We start from the raw sequence: 18,490 nt of genomic DNA, 5'->3' as shown, positions 1-18,490 counted from the left end.
GCTTTCCCGCCTGCCAAAAACAAAGTCAGAAATTATCCCTGCAAAGGTTTGCATCTCATGTCAACTGTCTGTAGCTTCCTTAACAAATAATACCTCAATGACCAAATTATAGACTTAGTTGGGAACACATTTTTGATTTAATTACTGAACTAGTAACACCATCTCATAATTACACCAATCACAACTTGTTATTGACTGTTAAAATGAACAGCAAGAAATTTTACATACCTTACTGTAGAATTTCAGTGCCCCTCTGCAAAGAAAGGCTCTTATACTCCTAGGCTCCAGCTTTAGTGCTTCATTACAGCTTAGAATGGCCTTGCATATCCGTCCTTGCATTGCATAGTAAATGGCACGGCTTAGATAGACCTACGGAAACAATAAAGAGTTTGGTTAAGACGCCATTTTTCTGGCATTCTTGTTTGCTGTAAAAAAATTATACATTGAGTCATATTTCAGATTAAGTATTTTGTGCTTTTTAAAAAAATCTTTGTTATGCTTGGGAATATTGAGTTTCCAGGTTTGTTGACGAGGAAATGGAGACAGACATCTGTCTCTGCCTCTACTATGCTGCCCTGGGATTCCCAGAGATTTTGTGGCTAGGTATAACTAGGATTGCTTCTGCAGCAGATGCATCCCATTGGTGGAGCACCAAAATAAATCTCACCAGAGGATTAATTCCGGCATCCTTTCCTGATTGGAGTTCTGTGGGAAACCTAGGGATTGTCCAAGGATCAATGAAGGAAAAAAATGTATTTCAGATTTGTAACATGTTGTCTACCTAGTAGGATCTTTAGGGCTTGGGATCTTCTGGTTGCTGCTCTGCAGCTGCAGCTAGACATAAGCCTGGATGAACAAAATATCGAAATAGGTCTGCACAAAATCTGCAGCATAAACAGATCAGTTGGTCCAACTACGTTATGATTGGTGCTTTTGCTGCTCAAAACCTCTTCTTACCTGACTTCATCTAATCCTATCGGTGTAACCTCCTGTTTATTTCTGGATTACATACTTATCTAATTTGCCCTTAAAGGTAGCTATTATTAAATCATCGAAGCCAGATGGCGAACCATAAGACATAGGAGCAGAATTAGGCCACTCGGCCCATCGCGTTTGCTCCGCCATTCAATCATTGCTGATATTTTTCATCCCCATTCTCCTGCCTTCTTCCCAATAAGGACCACAAAACTAGCTGTCAATCATTTGACTTAATACCAGATTAATTTACAAAATGCAACATTCCAGATCAAGATCACCAACACAGAAACACGACAGTGCAGGAGGAGGCCATTCGGCCCATCGAGTCTGCACCAACTCTCCAAAAGAGCAACCCCCCAGGCCCACTCCCTCCCCATCCCTGCAACCCAGTAACCCCACCTAACCTTTTGGACACCAAGGGGCAATTTAGTATGGCCAATCCACCTAACGCGCACATCTTTGGACTCCAGTATTTTAGATATCTTTCTTTTGATTAAATCAAAAGAACAAATGATCAACCCTTTAAAGGGACACTAACAAAAACAAAAATGGAAAGGTAACTTATAAAAATGAAATTAAAATGTTTTCTTTTGGGAGGGGCGAATTATGATGCACTCCAACACCTGCGGTGTCCGCTGTTTAGAGAGCCCATAAAGTGCAGGCCATTTGGGCTATTGAGTCTACAGCAACCCAGATAGGGGGTGGAAGCTATCCAGCTAGAGCACGTTACAAACATACATAAAAGCCGACCCAAACAGGGCCTGGTGCAGTTAGGACTGGAGTGGGAGCGAGTTACTGCCGTGAGCAGGATATTGTATATAAATAAATCTCTGTTCAACTACCACCGGCTTCCTCAAGTTACTAAACTGACGACGAAGATGGGATGGTTAGATTCTCTCTTGTTGGAGATAATCATAGCCTGGCACTTGCGTGGTGCAAATGTTGCTTGCCACTTGTCAGCCCAAGCCTGAATATTGTCCAGGTATTGCAACATTTGGACATGAACAACTTCAATATCTGAGGAGCTGCAAATGGTGCTGAACATTGTGCAGTCATCAGCAAACTCCCTCACTTCTGACCTAATGATGGACAGAAGGTCATTAGTGAAGTAGCTAAAGATCGTTGGGCATAGGTCACTACCCCGAGCTACATTCTACAGGGATATCATGGAGCTGAGATGATTGATCTATAACCAACACATCCATCTTCCTTTGTGCTAGGCATGACTCCAACCAGCAGAGGGTTTCCCCCCTGATTTCCATTGGCTCCAGTTTTGCTAGGGCTCCTTGATGCCATATCCACCTTCGTACCACTGCTGCTACACAAGAGAACACCTTTAAGGAGAGCTCCAGAACATCTGACTTCCAGTGTGGTTGACCCGTGGTGACGTGCCAGTTACATGCAGCACTCACCACACCACTGACAAAAGCATCAGCAATCGGCAAAAGCATTTCCTCAACAGCGTCATCAGGTGGCCCATCTGGTGCCCTTGAGTTGCATGCCAGAAAATGGAACTGGCTACTCACCTCCTCAGTTCCCCACAGTAGCCATTGAGCCAGCGTGATTTCCTGCTGGGGAGTCGGGGAATTCCCGGGAAGCCACTGCATTCAACTTCAATATCGTTAATGATAATGAAATGCATGCAAATTAGATTTAATGATATTCTCACCATTTTGGGCCGTGATCTAGAACTCGCCATCGGGAGTGGGCAAGGTGAATCACAAAATGGTTCTCGCCCGGTGCAAATTTTGGTTTTTGCCCTTCCCCCTATTCACCCGGTGCACCATGATCCGCGGCAGGCACAATGAGGTTGCTGAATTGCACCCAGAGCCTTAAGTTTTGTCATTTTATTGTTTTTGTAGTATCTAGCTTAAGCTGTTGATTTTTTCTTAGATTTTCTTAGATCTCTTCCTCGTACGGCCAGTTTATCTTTTCCCATAACAGTAGCTTTCTCTCCTGCCTTCTCTCTACTCTTTGGTTTATCACATCCTCCCAAATTTGATTCCTTGCCTCCACTATTTAGTTTAAAACTCTCTCTACTTCCCTAGTTATATGGTTTGCTGAAACACCAGCTCCATCCAGTACGGTTCAGGTGTAGACCATTCCAATGGTACAGATCCCACTTTCCCCAGTACTGGTAATAATGCCCCACGAACCAGAACCCAGAGATGCGATTTTCCCCCTGCGTTGAGGGGATATGAAGGGCGGAGGAGTGAAGGAAGGGTAAGGTTGGGGGACTGAAGGGGGGTCCTGAAAGGGGGCGGGTGGGTGGGCCTACAAAAGGGGAGTCCTCAGCGACCTCATAGAAGGATGTGTTCACTTGGGGAGGGGGGTGATTCCCATGACTGTGGGGTCTGGTGGCATTGTCATGGGTGGAGGGTGTAGGGGACCCTCAAGCTCACTTACGGTTCAGGGCACCCTTTCAAAGTGGTGCCCCTACTTATGAGGAGCATGTTTCACCGATGAGTTCGGCTCCGCACTGCTGAAAACATTTTGTGGTGTGGCCTAGACCGGGGACAAACTCCCCAAGGCCTAAAAAACAACGAAATGTTGTTCCTCATCCAAAAAACTTGCAGGAAAACCCTCGCCACACTTGCCCAAAATGACACTTTAGGGCGCGATCTTCCTGAAAGGAACATTAAATGAAATGAAAATCGCTTGTCACAAGTAGGCTTCAGATGAAGTTACTATGAAAAGCCCCTAGTCACCACATTCCGGCGCCTGTTTGGTGAGGCTGGTCCGGGAATTGAACTGTACTGCTGGCCTGCCTTGGTCTGCTTTAAAAGCCAGCTATTTAGCCCTGTGCTAAAACAGCCCCTGGTTTAGCCCCTGAACCAGCCCCTGAACATAGTCTCCAAGCAAGTGCGCTTAGCCGTCTGTTTCCCGGCACTCAGTGCTGAGAAACACATGGCTATCCAATGCAACTCGCTTTGAATAAGGGGCCTAAATGGGGAACGCACTGCCGAGGCTGCACAGAGCCCCATTTTTTTGCAATGGGGAGCTCCGTTCGCCAGAATTCCCCATTGTAGCGAGAAATCAGGATGCCATCTTTTTCTCCGAGGCCCTGAAAATAATCTCTTATCTTATTTGTCCTATGCAAATTTGCACTTGGTTTAGGTAATAATCCCTAAATTATTGTCTTTGAGGTTCTGCTTCTTAATTTGGTGCCTAGCTCTTCAAACTGACAATGTACACAACCTCCTTCCATGTCCTGCCTATGTCATTGGTACCTCCATGGACCACGACCACTGGATCCTCCCCCTCTGACTGTAGGTTCTTCTCAAGCTCTGAGCAAATGACCCGAACCCTGGCACCAGGCAGACAAAACATAGCCATCTGGACTCTTGCTCTTTTCTACAGAAATCAGTGTCAATCCCCTATACTACACTGTCCCCCATTATTACTACATTCCTCTGTGCTCCTCACTTGAATGGCTCCTTGTACCACAGTGACATGGTCAGTCAGCTCATGCATCCTGCAGCCCCCACTCTCATCCAAACAAGTTGAAAGAACCTCAAACCTGTTGGACAAATGCAGAGGCTGACATTCCTGCACTCCTGCCCTTTGGGTCCCCCCTCCCACCAGTCGCTGAAGGCCTTCAGTGTACCAATAGACACCATGTATTCCCTCTCCAGGAACACCCAGCTGTGAATGTGGCCACAAAGGAGGGACACATATTCTGGCCAGATGACTTCCTCGACCAACCACTGCCCAGACCTGTAAATGGGCAGGCCCAGGAACAGGCTTGCCCTGTCTCCCTCTGCATCGGGTATCCAAAGATCAAGAGAATGGAGCTGGAGTGCAGCCAAAACCTCAAAAAGCTAAAAAGGGGCTGCAACCTCCTCAAGGCTTCAGAAAATCCAGGCAACGTGGGAGTCTGTGAACCAGCATAACCGATGGTTACATGGAACTGCTGCATGCAACACCCTCCATAACAAATACATGATGGTAAAATGGAGGATTCCCACATAGGGAGCCTCCCACTTGGGGCCCCTACTGCTTCCTGGCAACATAAATCTTTCTTTATATGTACTCAAGGTACAGAATCAATCAAAGCTGTTCACCAGTGTATCTTGAACTTTGATAATACAATTAACAAACCATTTACAGCTGTGCTATTCACTTCAACTTTCTCATGTGATAGCTAGCTCGCCATTCTAACCTACTTTCTGGCCAAAGATTTATCAGTGACCTTCTTAATACAGTGGTGCACAGCGGATTGACTTACATCACTGGAAGCTTAGTGGAAGGATCCACTGGAATAGTTTGGCGATGTGATCAGTTTAACCATCACTGATGAGACTATGACCCTTGGTTCCAGTGGGCTGGAGTGTTAGTATTTATTAGTCAGGTGTTGATGATCTCTGTAAAACTTCCTTCCACTCCCCATATCCTTCTCATTTTCTTCCTCACCACGCTGGAGCTCTGGTGCTGCCATAAGGGTAGCATGTCTCCCAAAATGATTTTTTTTTTTATCACTCTGAAGTTCCCTATTGTTCTTCTGTGTGGAAGGCTTTAAATGGCTCCAAATATAACAATCACTCTGACACGATTTTAACTTTCTTGCACTGGCCAGTTTGCCTGTTCCAATTAAGAACTTTGAACTTAAAAATTTAAAACTTTAAAATAAAATGGCCTCAGTTTACATGACCGGAACAGGTCACAGTCCAGCACATTCAGTGGGTCACCCATCCAAAAGTTTAAGTCTGTCCGTAAGGGCAATGTTGCTTTCACAGTTCCAGGGTCCCAGGTTCGATTCCTGGCTTGGGTCACTGTCTGTGTGGAGTCTGCATGTTCTCCCCATGTCTGCGAGGGTTTCCTCCGGGTGCTCCGGTTTCCTCCCACAAGTCCCGAAAGACACGCTGTTCAGTTAATTTGGACATTCTGAATTCTCCCTCTGTGTACCCAAACAGGCGCCGGAATGTGGCAACTATGGGCTTTTCACAGTAACTTCATTGCAGTGTTAATGTAAGCCTACTTGTGACAATAATGAAGATTATTATTATTACCTAAGGGGTTACATTTGAGAACACTGATTCCCCAAGTGAAAACCCCACCCCACAAACTTAACACTCTTTACAAATGATGAGGTTTGTGGATATTGTTCACTCGGGCCTCACCATCATGAAGCCAGACTGGAGGTAAGGTAAGTAAGTGAAGTAAAGTCACCATAGTCCCAGGTGACCATAGATTGCTTTCCCCTTTGAGGAGGAGAGCTAATGGTGGTTTGAACTGAGGATCACCACACCTCAGGCAAGGGGCAAGGTTGAGAAGGCAGTGCCTTCATGAATAACCTCAGCCAGTATGGGACCCATACTGCTGTCCTTCCTCGGCATCACAAACCAGCTGTCTAACCCACTGAGCTAAACTAGCCAAGGACTCCACGTTTGGGTGATTGCTAATGCAGAAGTGTCCTTATGGTGTACATTGGTGGGTGTCAGGAGCAAAATGTAATCTGGTGGTTCGCATGCGGGGGCCAGAAGGAAGATCTGAGATCAGCCCTGGTCTTGGATATCAAAAGTCATGGATTTCAACCAGGAGAAAAGGCAATTGTGATAAACACTTAACTTTCACTTATGCAATATTTAGCACTGGTTTTCTCATAGGCCCTATGTGGCCCAATTTAACGCCACTGCAGTTTAAAAGCACTGCTTGAAAATATGGCGTCAACTCTGCTACATGCCTCAGCACATTGCACATACTTTTTAATACCACGTTCTAGGGATAGTTCAGCGATAGAAAGAGAATGAAAATGTCAGCACCACATAACCACAACCACCCACAAGCTTTTATATGCAACAGCGAGATCAGTGACCATGGTGTGGGATGCTTAATGTGAGCAAAATCTTGGGAAGATGTTTTGGACCAGGATTGAAGGGGAACAGCTCACTGTGTCTTTTATTTTCAGTTAGCACTGCTAAATCAACTGAAAATGAGCAATTTCCAAAAGAAATCCTGAGGCTTTGGACTACACCTGAACCAAATTCACGATAAAAGTTTCCAATTCTTTTGCCCACACATATTTATTCAAACTAAAAACACTTTAAACATAGTCAATTATATTTCTAGGCATTGTCCTCAACACATAAAAAATAACTAATACCTATTAATAATAGATATTTATCTGCAAATAAGACTTATATAAAGTGGTGACAATGAATATGTATTAACTGATAAATAATTTTGTGTAAATCTGGATGCAGTCATCTCAGACAAATAAGTACATAGGTAAATCTCAATACCTCAAAGAGTTGGGGGTTCATTGCAAGGGCTCTGTGAAAGTCATGGATACAATTAAATTCATGGAGCTTCATTCTGCACAATCCTCGCTGATAATAAGCTTTAGCAAACTTTGGGTGCAATTTCAGTGCATTATTAAACGAATCTACTGCCTGGAAAATATCAATCAAGAAATACTCAAAGTAATGAGAAAATCATCAACATGTATATATCAAAGTAAGGAATAATATTCTCACCTCTCTCAGTTTATTCTGTTCAATATAGCAAAGACCCATGTGATAATACAATTCTGCACGGCCTTTTAATTTGCTTGTAACTTTTATGTCAGAGACTTCAGATTCCAGATCCAAAACTTTCTGAAAGCTGATCACTGCATCCTATATTGTGAAGAGAGGACTTGAGATGTAACATAAACCTTCGGATTATAAACCTTGACGCTCAAACTGAACGTTTGTTTGCAGCGAGATAAGGGGAAGGGAAAGATGTTGAGGGAGAAGAAAGGACAGATTAATGCAAGATGGGGAACAGAAGAAAAATGGTGCCAAAAACACAACGGAATCTGATGAGCACCAACCGGCCAATATTTTCACGATGCAAACTTTAAACATAGGTAAAGGCTTACAAAAACGATTTGCTATCTTTAGAATCTCAGTCAATTAGATCACACTGGGGAGGGGGGGGGTCTATGTAAACATGTACTTAGGCCTGTATTTTCACCCTGGCACGAGAACGATTGGCGGGATCGGAATGTGTAATCCGCTTCCACCCACAATCAGCTTTACAAGTCCATCTCCAGCTGGCTGTCAATGAACTGCTGGCCAGCATGATGTGCATGCTGAAAGAGTTTCAGCACCTTTGGCAGAGGTGGAGAGAGGGCAGGCACCAGTAACAGGAAGGGTGCAGGCAAAGGAATTAAATACGGCTCCCTGAAGGCTGGAAATCTCTGAGCAGAACCTTCGGCAGTTGGTTAGGATATCAAAATATTTTGGGTGCAGCTCCTGTGTTTGGGATCAGAAAGTAATCAAGAAAGATAATGGGATGCTGGCCTTTATATCTGGAGGACTGGAGTATAAGGACGCAGAAGTTATGCTGCATTTTTACAAAATCCTGGTTGGACCCCACTTGGAGAACTGTGCACCACACCTTAAGCATATTTTGACCTTGGAGGGAGTGCAACGTACGTTTACAAGAGTCAAACCTGGACTTCAGGGATTAAATTATGAAGAGAGATCATACAAATTAGGCCTGTTTTCACTAGAATTTAGAAGATTAAGGGGTGATCTGATTGAAGTCTTCAAGATATTAACAGGAAAAGACATGGAAGATAAAGATAAACTGTTTCCACTGGTTGGAGAGTCTAGAACTAGGGGGCATCATCTAAAATGTAGGGCCAGACTATTCAGGGGAAATATTAGGAAGCAGTTCTACACACAAAGGGTGGTAGAGGTTTAGAACTCTCTTCTACAAATGGCAATTGATGGTAGATGTGTTGCTCGTTCTGGTGAGTGTGCTTTACACTCAATTGGCTCTGTTTTATTACCTTGCTCTAGAGTCGTCGGGTATCTTTATGATACCACCATGAGGTTCAAGTTCAAGTGCTGATCAATAACTCGGTACACCAATTAGTAAGGTTCAAATCAAAACACGTTTATTATATACACAGTTAATCGCTACTCATGCATAAACACTACAGAACTAGATTATCTCTACCACTCCAGGCCAATACTTATCTTTGGAAAAGAACCCACTGGGTCAGGGAACAATGGCCTCTTGTTCAATCCTGGGGCTGCGGGTTTCCAACTGGTACGGACTAAGGGTCAGGAGCGCCTATCTCGTAGCATGCGTTGACTGGACACTTGTCGGTGTAGCTGTTAGCCAGGCCTCTCCTTCTCATGGTCAAGAGTTCTTCCCAGCTGCTAAGATGTTCTGCTGGGAGGGCCGGCCAAGAGACTGAATTGAACTTGGGACCTGTCTTTTGTAGGCCCCAGGGGCTTCGCGCCCTTTTGGGCTGACCCCGTTCCTGACTCCAATCGATTGGATCACGTACAAATCGATCGGTTTGAATTCCCCAATACTGGGGTTGTTCCCTGATCGCTGGATGTTCCTTGGGGCTCATTAGCCTCTTTTGTCTTGGACTCCTGCTGGCGCCGAGGAGTCTGACTTGTTATTGAGTATCTCAAATGTAGCTAATTGTTCCCTGGGATCGCTCATCAATATGTAGATTACTGCTGGTTTCAGTGCTGTCTGCTTTCAGACTGAATACACAAAGGAACTCTGCAAAACTGCTTGTTTTCGAATGCTGTCCATTTTTCTCTGCGCTCTTTGCGAATTTCCATTTTAAGTTGGGAAGTGGCCAACCCAGGTGGCTACAGATGGTAGATCAGTTGTTAATTTTAAATCTGAGATAGATAAATTTTGATTAAGCAAACGTATTAAGGAATATGGGCTAAAGGCAGGTATATGGAGTTAGGCCACAGTTCAGCCATGATCTCATTGGATGGCAGAGGAGACTCACGGGGCTGAATGGCCAGTCTTGTTTCTATGTTCCTATTTTTGCCCCAAGCCCATGCCAGGCATGAGGGGAATGCCCAGAGCCAGTGTTTTGACAGACCATGGGTGGCATGTATATCAGGGGGATGTGCAACATTAACAGGAAACTGTAACTGCACTTTTGGTGGGGCAGAAGGCTGTAATGTGCCAGCATGTAGAGGGGGGACTAATGGAAACACTTTTTCTCTTTCAGGTGGAGTCACAATCTGCTGGAGCAAGGAAGGACAGATGGGGTTACCCGAAATGTGCTTATCTTCAGTCAGACAGATGGGTAGGCCCTGGAAATGGTATGTGAGCATTACAGATCTCAGAGAGGCCAGGGTGCCGGCTGAGCATAAGAGTCCAGTAGACAGGGAAGCTTTTGGTGGAGGGTATGTGAGATGTTGGGCTGAGTGGTCCAGTGGTCCCAGGTTCGATTCCCGGCTGGGTCACTGTCTGTGTGGAGTCTGCACGTCCTCCCCGTTTGTGCGTGGGTTTCCTCCGGGTGCTCCGGTTTCCTCCCACAGTCCAAAGATGTGCGGGTTAGGTGGACTGGCCATGCTAAATTGCCCGTAGTGTAAGGTTAATGGGGGGATTGTTGGGTTACGGGTATACGGGTTACGTGGGTTTAAGTAGGGTGATCATTGCTCGGCACAACATCGAGGGCCGAAGGGCCTGTTCTGTGCTGTACTGTTCTATGTTCTATGAGTCTGACGTGTGAAATGCAGTTATTCATGTTGTTTGTCCATTCAAGTCTTTGCTCAGTGTAATGTTCCTTCCTGTTCATTCCCTTATTTCCCCTTTCTTTTAATTTTGCCATTACAGTTTTGACCCATGGATGATTAATGGCCATCTCACTTTCAGGCAAGAAGCCTGCATCTGTAATTCAAGCTGGAAGAATCCGAAGGCTGCACTGGTTTAAATTAGAGTGACAAGCAGGTTGGTATCAGTGACAGAGAGATGGTTTGGGATTCAGTTTGGGTGATTGGCTGGTGCCCAACGGATTGGCCCAAAAGGCTGTGCTCTGCCAGGTAACAGGTAATGCTTGGATCTGATCCCTCAGGGATGTTCTTCAGAGTCCAAGGTGTGCATTTGGTTTCAGTTTTGATTCTGGAGTGCAGAGGCAAGAGCGTAATATATCTCTCTAGAAAGCTGCTGTGTGCAATATGAGGCTCCTCAGGAAGCTGCTGTGAGCAATGTAACTCTCTTCAGGAAGCTGCTAAAAGTTGTGAGTACTGCATTCTTGAAACCACAGAAAACCTGACTGAATCAATCTACAGGAAAGTCATCATGGGCTGTACACAAAGACAAGTATCTACTTTTTCTCCAGAGATACTGAGTGTTTATTTCTGAAACCACAGATTCCTGAATGAATCCACAGTAAAAACATTGAACTGAAGGCCAGGATTGAAGCAAAGCTGCTAAACAAAAACACTATCTGAAGCAAAGAATTGACTTTCATTCTTAATATTTTGCACCCTTTTCCCCCCTCTGTGTTTGTTCGTCTTCTATTTGTGGGTAGAATGTGGGGGAAGTTTGTTGCTCGTTCTGGTGAGTGCGCTTTACACTCAATTGGCTCTGTTTTATTACTTACCCCTAGAGTCGCCAGGTATCCTTATGATACCACCACGAGGTTCAAGTTCAAGTTCAGATCAATGACTCAATACACCAATTAGTAAGGTTCAAATCAAAACACGTTTATTAATACACAGTTCATCGCTACTCATGCATACAATACTAAAAGACTAGGCTATTCCTACCACTAACAGGCCAATACTTATCTGGATAAGGGAACCCGCTGGGTCAGGGAACAATGGCCTCTTGCTCGATCCTGAGTCTGCAGGCTTCCAGTTGGTACGGACTAAGGGGTCAGGAGCATCTATCTCGTAGCGTGCATTGACTGGACACTTACTTGATGGTGCAGCAGTTGGCCAGGTCTCTCCTTCTTACGGTCAAGTTCTTCGAGAGCTGCTAAGATGTTCTGCTGGGAGGGCCGGCTAAGAGAGCAAACTGACCTTGAGGGCTCTATCTTATAGTCCTCAGGGACTTCGCGTCCTTTTGGGCGGACCCCGAGCTTACTTCCAATCGATTGGATCCCATACTAATCGATTGGTTTGAATTCCCCAATACTGGGGCTGTTTCCCGATCGCTGGGCGGTCCTTGGGTGCCCGTTTGCTTCTTTTGTCTTGGACTCCTGCTGGCACCGAGGAGTCTAGCTTTACTTCGATCACCTTTGATTGTTACTTTTGTGCCCGGGAATCGCTCATTAATATGCATGGCTGCTGGTTTCAATGCTGTCTGCTTTCTTTTCAGGCAGACTACACAGGAAAAGTCTGCAAACTGCTTGTTTCTCTGGGAGTGTCCAATTTTCCCTGCGTTCCTTGTGTTTCTCCATTTTAACTTGGGAAATGGCCAACTCAGGTGGCTACAAGTTACAGTGGGAGTCAGCAGTTAAATGATAGTTACCCAGTTGTATTTACCGCATATCTTACTATAGTTCTGTTAGAAATAAACAGTAATTGTGTTTAAGCTTACAAACATTATTGGGCAGCCAAGGGCCAAAGTCCTCAGGAGTTTTTAAGAAGAATTATTGGTTAATTCATTTGTGTTGTGACTCCGGGGCATGTGGGGCTGGAATTGACCATGCACTAGTCCAGGGTGTTGTAGCATCAGCCAGCTGTCCATTCTGTGAATTAACCAATCATTGATATAACGTTTCTGAGATCTTTGACCCTTGACTGCTCCAATTACTTAAAGACACCAAATTTGTAAGTGAAACACAACAACTGTTCATTTATAACATAAATAGAGACACTGCATGCAATAATTATACTGGAATGATGGCCAGCTAATCTACTACTCCCCTATCTATTACCATCCCACCCTCCACCTAAACATACACAAGGCATACACATGCAGAGGTAGAGGGAGGGGAAAAATAAAAAGGATTCATATGAAATGGAAGGTGAGTCCGTGGTTTGGATGTTGAAATTGTTTTTTCAGCAGGCTATAATCCAGGCTACGGAGAGATAATCCACCGGTTGGATTGCTATGAGGATCTTCTGGCTGGAACATTCAGGCAAAAATTTCAGGCTGTGTGATCCCCTCTGGGGGGGTCACTTTAAATTGTATTCACCTGGGCCTTTACTCAAAAGAATAGCCTCAGGCCTGTGTAATTTATAGTTGCTTCCAACTTCACAAGGATGTCTAACATCCATTCTGAGATAAGAACAAAGTTCCCCACACGAGATTTTAAAAGGATTTCCAAACAACTGACCCTGCCTGCAGCTGCTGCTGGACTGAACTTCCTGCAGTTTAGTCTGGCTGAAATGAGAGAAAGGTCTTTACTTTGAACTTTTAGACAGAGATCATCAGCCAAGAGAGAGATCATGGATTTGATCCTCCAGCTTCTTGATCAATCCAAAACTAAAAGCAGAAACACAGTGACAGAGTAAGGAACATTCCAGAGATAAACCTGACAAATCAGCATGATCCATTGATAAGGCCCGACAATCTGAAATAATCTGAATTATCATTAATGTCAGAGCAACAGCACAGCCTGCTGGAGGTTCGGATTTTTTTCAACTTAAAGGTGAAGTCTATCTGAAAGGCATAGACGAATCTATGACTGCTAAAGCTGCGATTAAGGGGTTAACAGCTAGGCAGGGTGTGATGTCACTCAGGGAGGGGCTGTGTCTGTTTTAGTTTCACTTTCAGACCTGCCTTGTGTCTGTTGTATTTGAGTTTCATTTTTAGAGTTCTGCTCTGGAATCTGAGGAAACGAGGTGTATTTCTCAGACTGACTTATGGAAGCTTCTCTCCCAAGGACAATGTGAATAAATCTGTAAGCCACTGAGTGTTAACTTTCATCATAAGTGACATTTGACCTGTGTGTGGATTTTGCTTAATTGAAATTTTAGAAATAAATGGGAAAGTAAACTCAAATATCTTTATTTTTTTGTGAGAACTCCTAATTGAAAAACTGTTTTTTCCTTAGATATTAATGGAGTTAATCCTGTGTTCGTAATAAAAAATAATTTAATGTAAAAGATCCCTGGTTGTTAATGGAATCGCTCCTGAAGTGAAATATCCTTTCTTCACAGCGCACAAATTGAAAAATTGTTGGGATCTCATCTGTTTTCCTAATATAAATTGGGGTCTGGTCCAGGTACCGTAACATATTTTACTGCACCCACTAAAAAACTAAGCAGGTCTGGTAACATCTGTGGTAAGAGATACACAGTGTACATTTTTTGTATCCAGTATAATTCTTCTTACGAAGGTTTCCAAAAATGAAGGACTTCATTTCGATAGATTGGAGAGGCTGGGGTTCTTCTTAGAAAAGAGAGGGTCAAGAGGAGATTGTAAAATGGTGTTCAAAATCATGAGGGGTCTAGACAGAGTAGGTAGAGATAAATTGTTCCATTGGCAGAAGGATTGAGAATCAGAGGGCTCAGATTTAAGGTGATAGGCAAAAGCACCAAAGAGGACATGAGAAAAAGCATTTTACGCAGAAAGTGTGGTGGAGGCAGAAGAGAATACATTTGCAGGACTACAGGGGAAATGGCACCCGAGTGTGCCTAGCTCAATTGCTCTGACAGAGAGCAGGCAGGGTCTCAGTGGACTGAATGGCCTCCTTCTTCACTCTTAGCATTCTGTGAATCTATAAGAACCCAACTTCTGGGATGAGGTTCACACACATATGTGCAGCACACATGCACACACACACACACACACACACACATGTATGCCCACACACACACCAGGTCCCGGATGCACTACATTTGGGTCAAACTTAGTGCTTTGACCTGCACTTAAATCCACATGTTCTCAAGTGTTACGATTCCCTGGAATTCAAAAAAGTGATTCAGAAACACATATTACCTCATGTTTGCGAGCTTTCATTTGGCCTTTCCCAAGCAAAGTTAAGATCGGTGTTGTTTTTTCCAAGGCGGACAAGATGTTTATAGCTTTGTCATAATTTTTTAGAAACAATTGTACAGTGGCTTGCTGAATCGGAGATGAGTCAGGAGCTGTTTCAGCAAGAAAAGATAAAATTATGGATGATGAAAAGTGCAATAAATTGAGCAGTTAGTCTAATTACTACAAAATAATAGAAACATTCCAATGTTTTGCCTTTGGTGAATTCAAAATAAGAATGAACAATTTGGGGGAAGTACAAACTCAAAATACTGCTGATGCTGGAAATCTGAAATAGAAACAGTAAATGCTAGAAATATTTTGCCGGTCAGGCAGCATCTGTGGGAAATGTATCAGTGAAAACAGATGTTATCTGACCTGCTGAAAATTTCTAGCTTTTTTTTTTGACTAAGTCTATTGTGCATTAATTTGTTTCAGTATATGCAAATCTGCTCTCAAAATGAAACGTCAGTCAGGATTGGGTGAAATGATGGTTTCACACAATGGGTAGCAATAATGGGCAGGGGTAAAACCGATTTTCCATCTAATTCTGAGTTTTGCTGCCGATGAGCTAGATTGGAATTACCTCCTGTAATTTATGTGTTGTACATGTTTTTTTTTATAAAACATTTTAGTGAGGTATTTGTGATTTTGTAACAATAACAGAAGAAACAGTGTACATATAAATATAAACATAATGCAAAGGTCGTCTTCCTCCCTCACAGGTCCCACCTTTCTTACGCACTAATCTAAGTTAAACCCACCCCCCTCTCTGGTGACGGTTAATTTTCTCCAAAGTCGACAAACGGCTGACACTTTCGAACGAACCCTGACATTGACCCTCTCAAAGCGAACTTGATTTTCTCCAGGCAGTGAAAGCCAGCCATGTCAGTAAAACAGGTCTCTGACTTCAGGGGCTTTGAGTCCCTCCAAGCTAATAGTATCCGTCTCCAGGCTACCAGGAGGCAAAGGCCAGAACATCTGTCTCTTTCTCCTCCTGGACATCCGGATCCTCCGAAACTCCGAAAAATGCCACCTCTGGACTTGGCGCCACTCTAGTTTTTTTTTAAATAAACCTTTGATTGAGGTATTTTTGGTATTATAACAAAAACACAATAAATAATGCACATGAAACTATAAATATAGTGCAAAAGCCGACGCCCTCCCTTACAGGTCCCACCTTTATTAACCCCCCACTCTAAGCTAAACTACCCCCCCCCCTTCCAGCTTCTGCTGACGATTAATTTTCCACAAAGAATTCGATGAATGGTTGCCACCTCCGGGCGAACCCTAACAGTGACCCTCTCAAGGCGAACTTGATTTTCTCCAAACAGAGAAAGCTAGCCATGTCCGATAGCCAGGTCTCCAACTTCAGGGGCTTTGAGTCCCTCCAAGCTAATAATATCCGTCTCCGGGCTACCAGGGAAGCAAAGGCCAGAACGTCTGCCTCTTTCTCATCCCGGATTCACCACCCTTGTTTTTAAACACCTTGGAGACGACATCCGCAAACCTCTGCCAGAATCCCCTAGGCTTCAGGCATTCCCAGAACATATGAACATGGTTTGCTGGTCCTCCCGCACACCTTGCACACCTGTCTTCTATCCCAAAGAATCTGCTCATCCGAGAGGGAATGAGTTGAGGTGCCTGCAGGCGTGGGGCTTCCTACGCAGGCAGGTCTCAAACTTCCCGCTCCTACCATCAAGGAGGATACAGGAAAGGGTAGTTTCCAGAGTATGGGTGGGAGAGGGGAGGGTTTTGGACATCTATAAAGAACTCATGGGGTCAGAGGAAATGCAGACCGAGGAGCTGAAACACAAATGGGAAGAGGAGTTAGGAGGAGAGATAGAGGATGGTCTCTGGGCGGATGCGTTGAGTAGAGTTAACGTGTCCACATCATGCGCCAGGCTCAGCCTGATACAGTTTAAGGTCATTCACTGGGCTCACATGACAGTGACCTGGATGAGCAGGTTCTTTGGGATAGAAGACAGGTGTGCAAGGTGTGCGGGAGGACCAGCAAACAGTGTTCATATTTTCTGGCCCAGCTGGGAGTTTCGATTCATATAGCCTGCTATAAATCTCCTTGAGTGCCCTGTTAACCCCTGCTGAATCTCCGACCAAGTTCCCGTCTCTGTCCTTCACTTTCCCAATCTCCCTGGCTGCCTCCCCCTTTTTTGAGCTGCTGCGCAAGCATTCTGCTGGCTTCTCACCATACTCATGCATCGCCCTCCTCACCTTCCTCAGCTGCTCCACCACCTTCCCTGTAGTTAACAAGCCAAACTCCGTCTGTAGCCTCCGTCATTCCCTTAAAAGTCCTGCCTCTGGGGTCTCAGCATATCTCTTGTCGGCCTGAAGTATTTCCCCTATCAGTCAATCCGTCTCTACTCTATCTACTTTCTCCCTGTGGGCCCATATCGAAATCAGCTCCACTCTCCCTCCTCATCCGCTAACAGTCCAACATCCAATCTCCAATGCGGGCGCAGGCTACTTGTGACAATAAGCGATTTTCATTTTTTCATTTCAGTGCGGGGCATGATCCGCGACCGTGATCGCTGAGTACTCAGTGTCCACTACCCCCGTCAGTAAAGCCCTGTTCAAGATGAAAAAGTGGATCCGGGAGTACACTTTATGTACGTGTGAGTAGAAAGAGAACTCCTTCACTCTCGGCCGCCCAAACCTCCATGGGTCCACTGCTCCCATCTGCTCCATAAACCCCTTTAGCTCCGTTGCCATTGCTGGCATTTGGCATTGCATTCCTTGAGCACGACCGTTCTAGCCTTGGGTCAATGATTGTGTTGAAGTTCCCCCCCCCCCATGACCAGCTTATACGAGTCCAGGATCTTCCCCAACATCCTCCTCATAAACTCCACATAATACCAGTTTGGCATATTCACGAGTACCACCGGCAGCCCTTCCAGCTTCCCATTAACCATGATGTACCGATTTCCCACATCCGCAACTATTCTTCCTGCCTCGAATGAGACTCGCTTATTCATCAGGATCGCGACCCCTCTCGTCTTAGAGTTTAGCACAAAATGAAATATCTGCCCGACCATTCCTTCCTTAGTCTAGTCTGATCGATTACCCTAAGATGCGTCTCCTGTAACATTGCCACGTCCGCATTCAAACCCCTCAAATGTGCGAACACACGTTAACCGGCCCATTTAGCCCTCTAACGTTCCACGCGATAAGCCTGGTTGGGAGGCTTCTCGCCCCCTCCCTCCGCCGATCAGCCATCACCTTTCTTAGGCCAATCTCCGGTCGCACTCGCAACCCGCCCCAAGGCAGCTTCCGACCCAACCTCCCTTTTGTCCCCCAGCAACTGTCCCTCCCCCGTCAGTAGAGCTCCCCCCACCCCCCATAACAGCACAGTAAAAACAAACCCCTGCAAAAAGTATAACATATGCTCACTCCCCACTGTGCTTCCATGAGCCAGCCCACCCAGCTAGCTTGGTAGCCCCTGCCCATGGCGCCAAACATTTTCCCACCTGTTGTTCCCCCCCCCCCCCCCCCGGCTCGGACACACATATTCAAGAGAAAACATTTCTTGCCCAGTTAACCGAAGGAAACAAAAAGAAAAGAAAAACCCCATATCGAAAATTCCATCCCCCATCAGTATAAATGCAATCTTTAACTTATAAAACTACGCAGCAGCTCCAGGATCGATACAGAAGGCATTATAAATATAGTACAAAAACAAAATCATTTTTAATGTGTACACTGCAGCAAAGTTCAAACACCCCAGTCCCCTGCCAGCCCTTTCCTTTGGCGAAGTCCATCGCTTCCTCGGGCGACTCAAAATAGAAGAGTTGCTCCTCATAGGTGA

The 18,490-nt window shown here is 44.9% G+C and overlaps 1 protein-coding gene across 1 annotated transcript in view; it reads right to left on the bottom strand.

The window, feature by feature from the left end:
* ttc6 (tetratricopeptide repeat domain 6) overlaps window positions 1–18,490 on the bottom strand; it is a 564,332-nt gene that overhangs the window by 156,117 nt on the left and 389,725 nt on the right. Inside the window, exons 20-23 of the mRNA XM_038780915.1 lie at window positions 14,632–14,780; window positions 7,455–7,595; window positions 7,221–7,370; window positions 229–369 (exon numbers count right to left, since the gene is read on the bottom strand). Coding sequence (XP_038636843.1) covers window positions 229–369; window positions 7,221–7,370; window positions 7,455–7,595; window positions 14,632–14,780 — 581 coding nt within the window. The remainder of the gene's footprint in view (window positions 1–228; window positions 370–7,220; window positions 7,371–7,454; window positions 7,596–14,631; window positions 14,781–18,490) is intronic.

This window comes from Scyliorhinus canicula, chromosome 2, assembly GCF_902713615.1.
Source record: "Scyliorhinus canicula chromosome 2, sScyCan1.1, whole genome shotgun sequence".
Classification (NCBI taxonomy): domain Eukaryota; kingdom Metazoa; phylum Chordata; class Chondrichthyes; order Carcharhiniformes; family Scyliorhinidae; genus Scyliorhinus; species Scyliorhinus canicula.
This window is presented reverse-complemented; position numbering and strand designations above follow the sequence as displayed.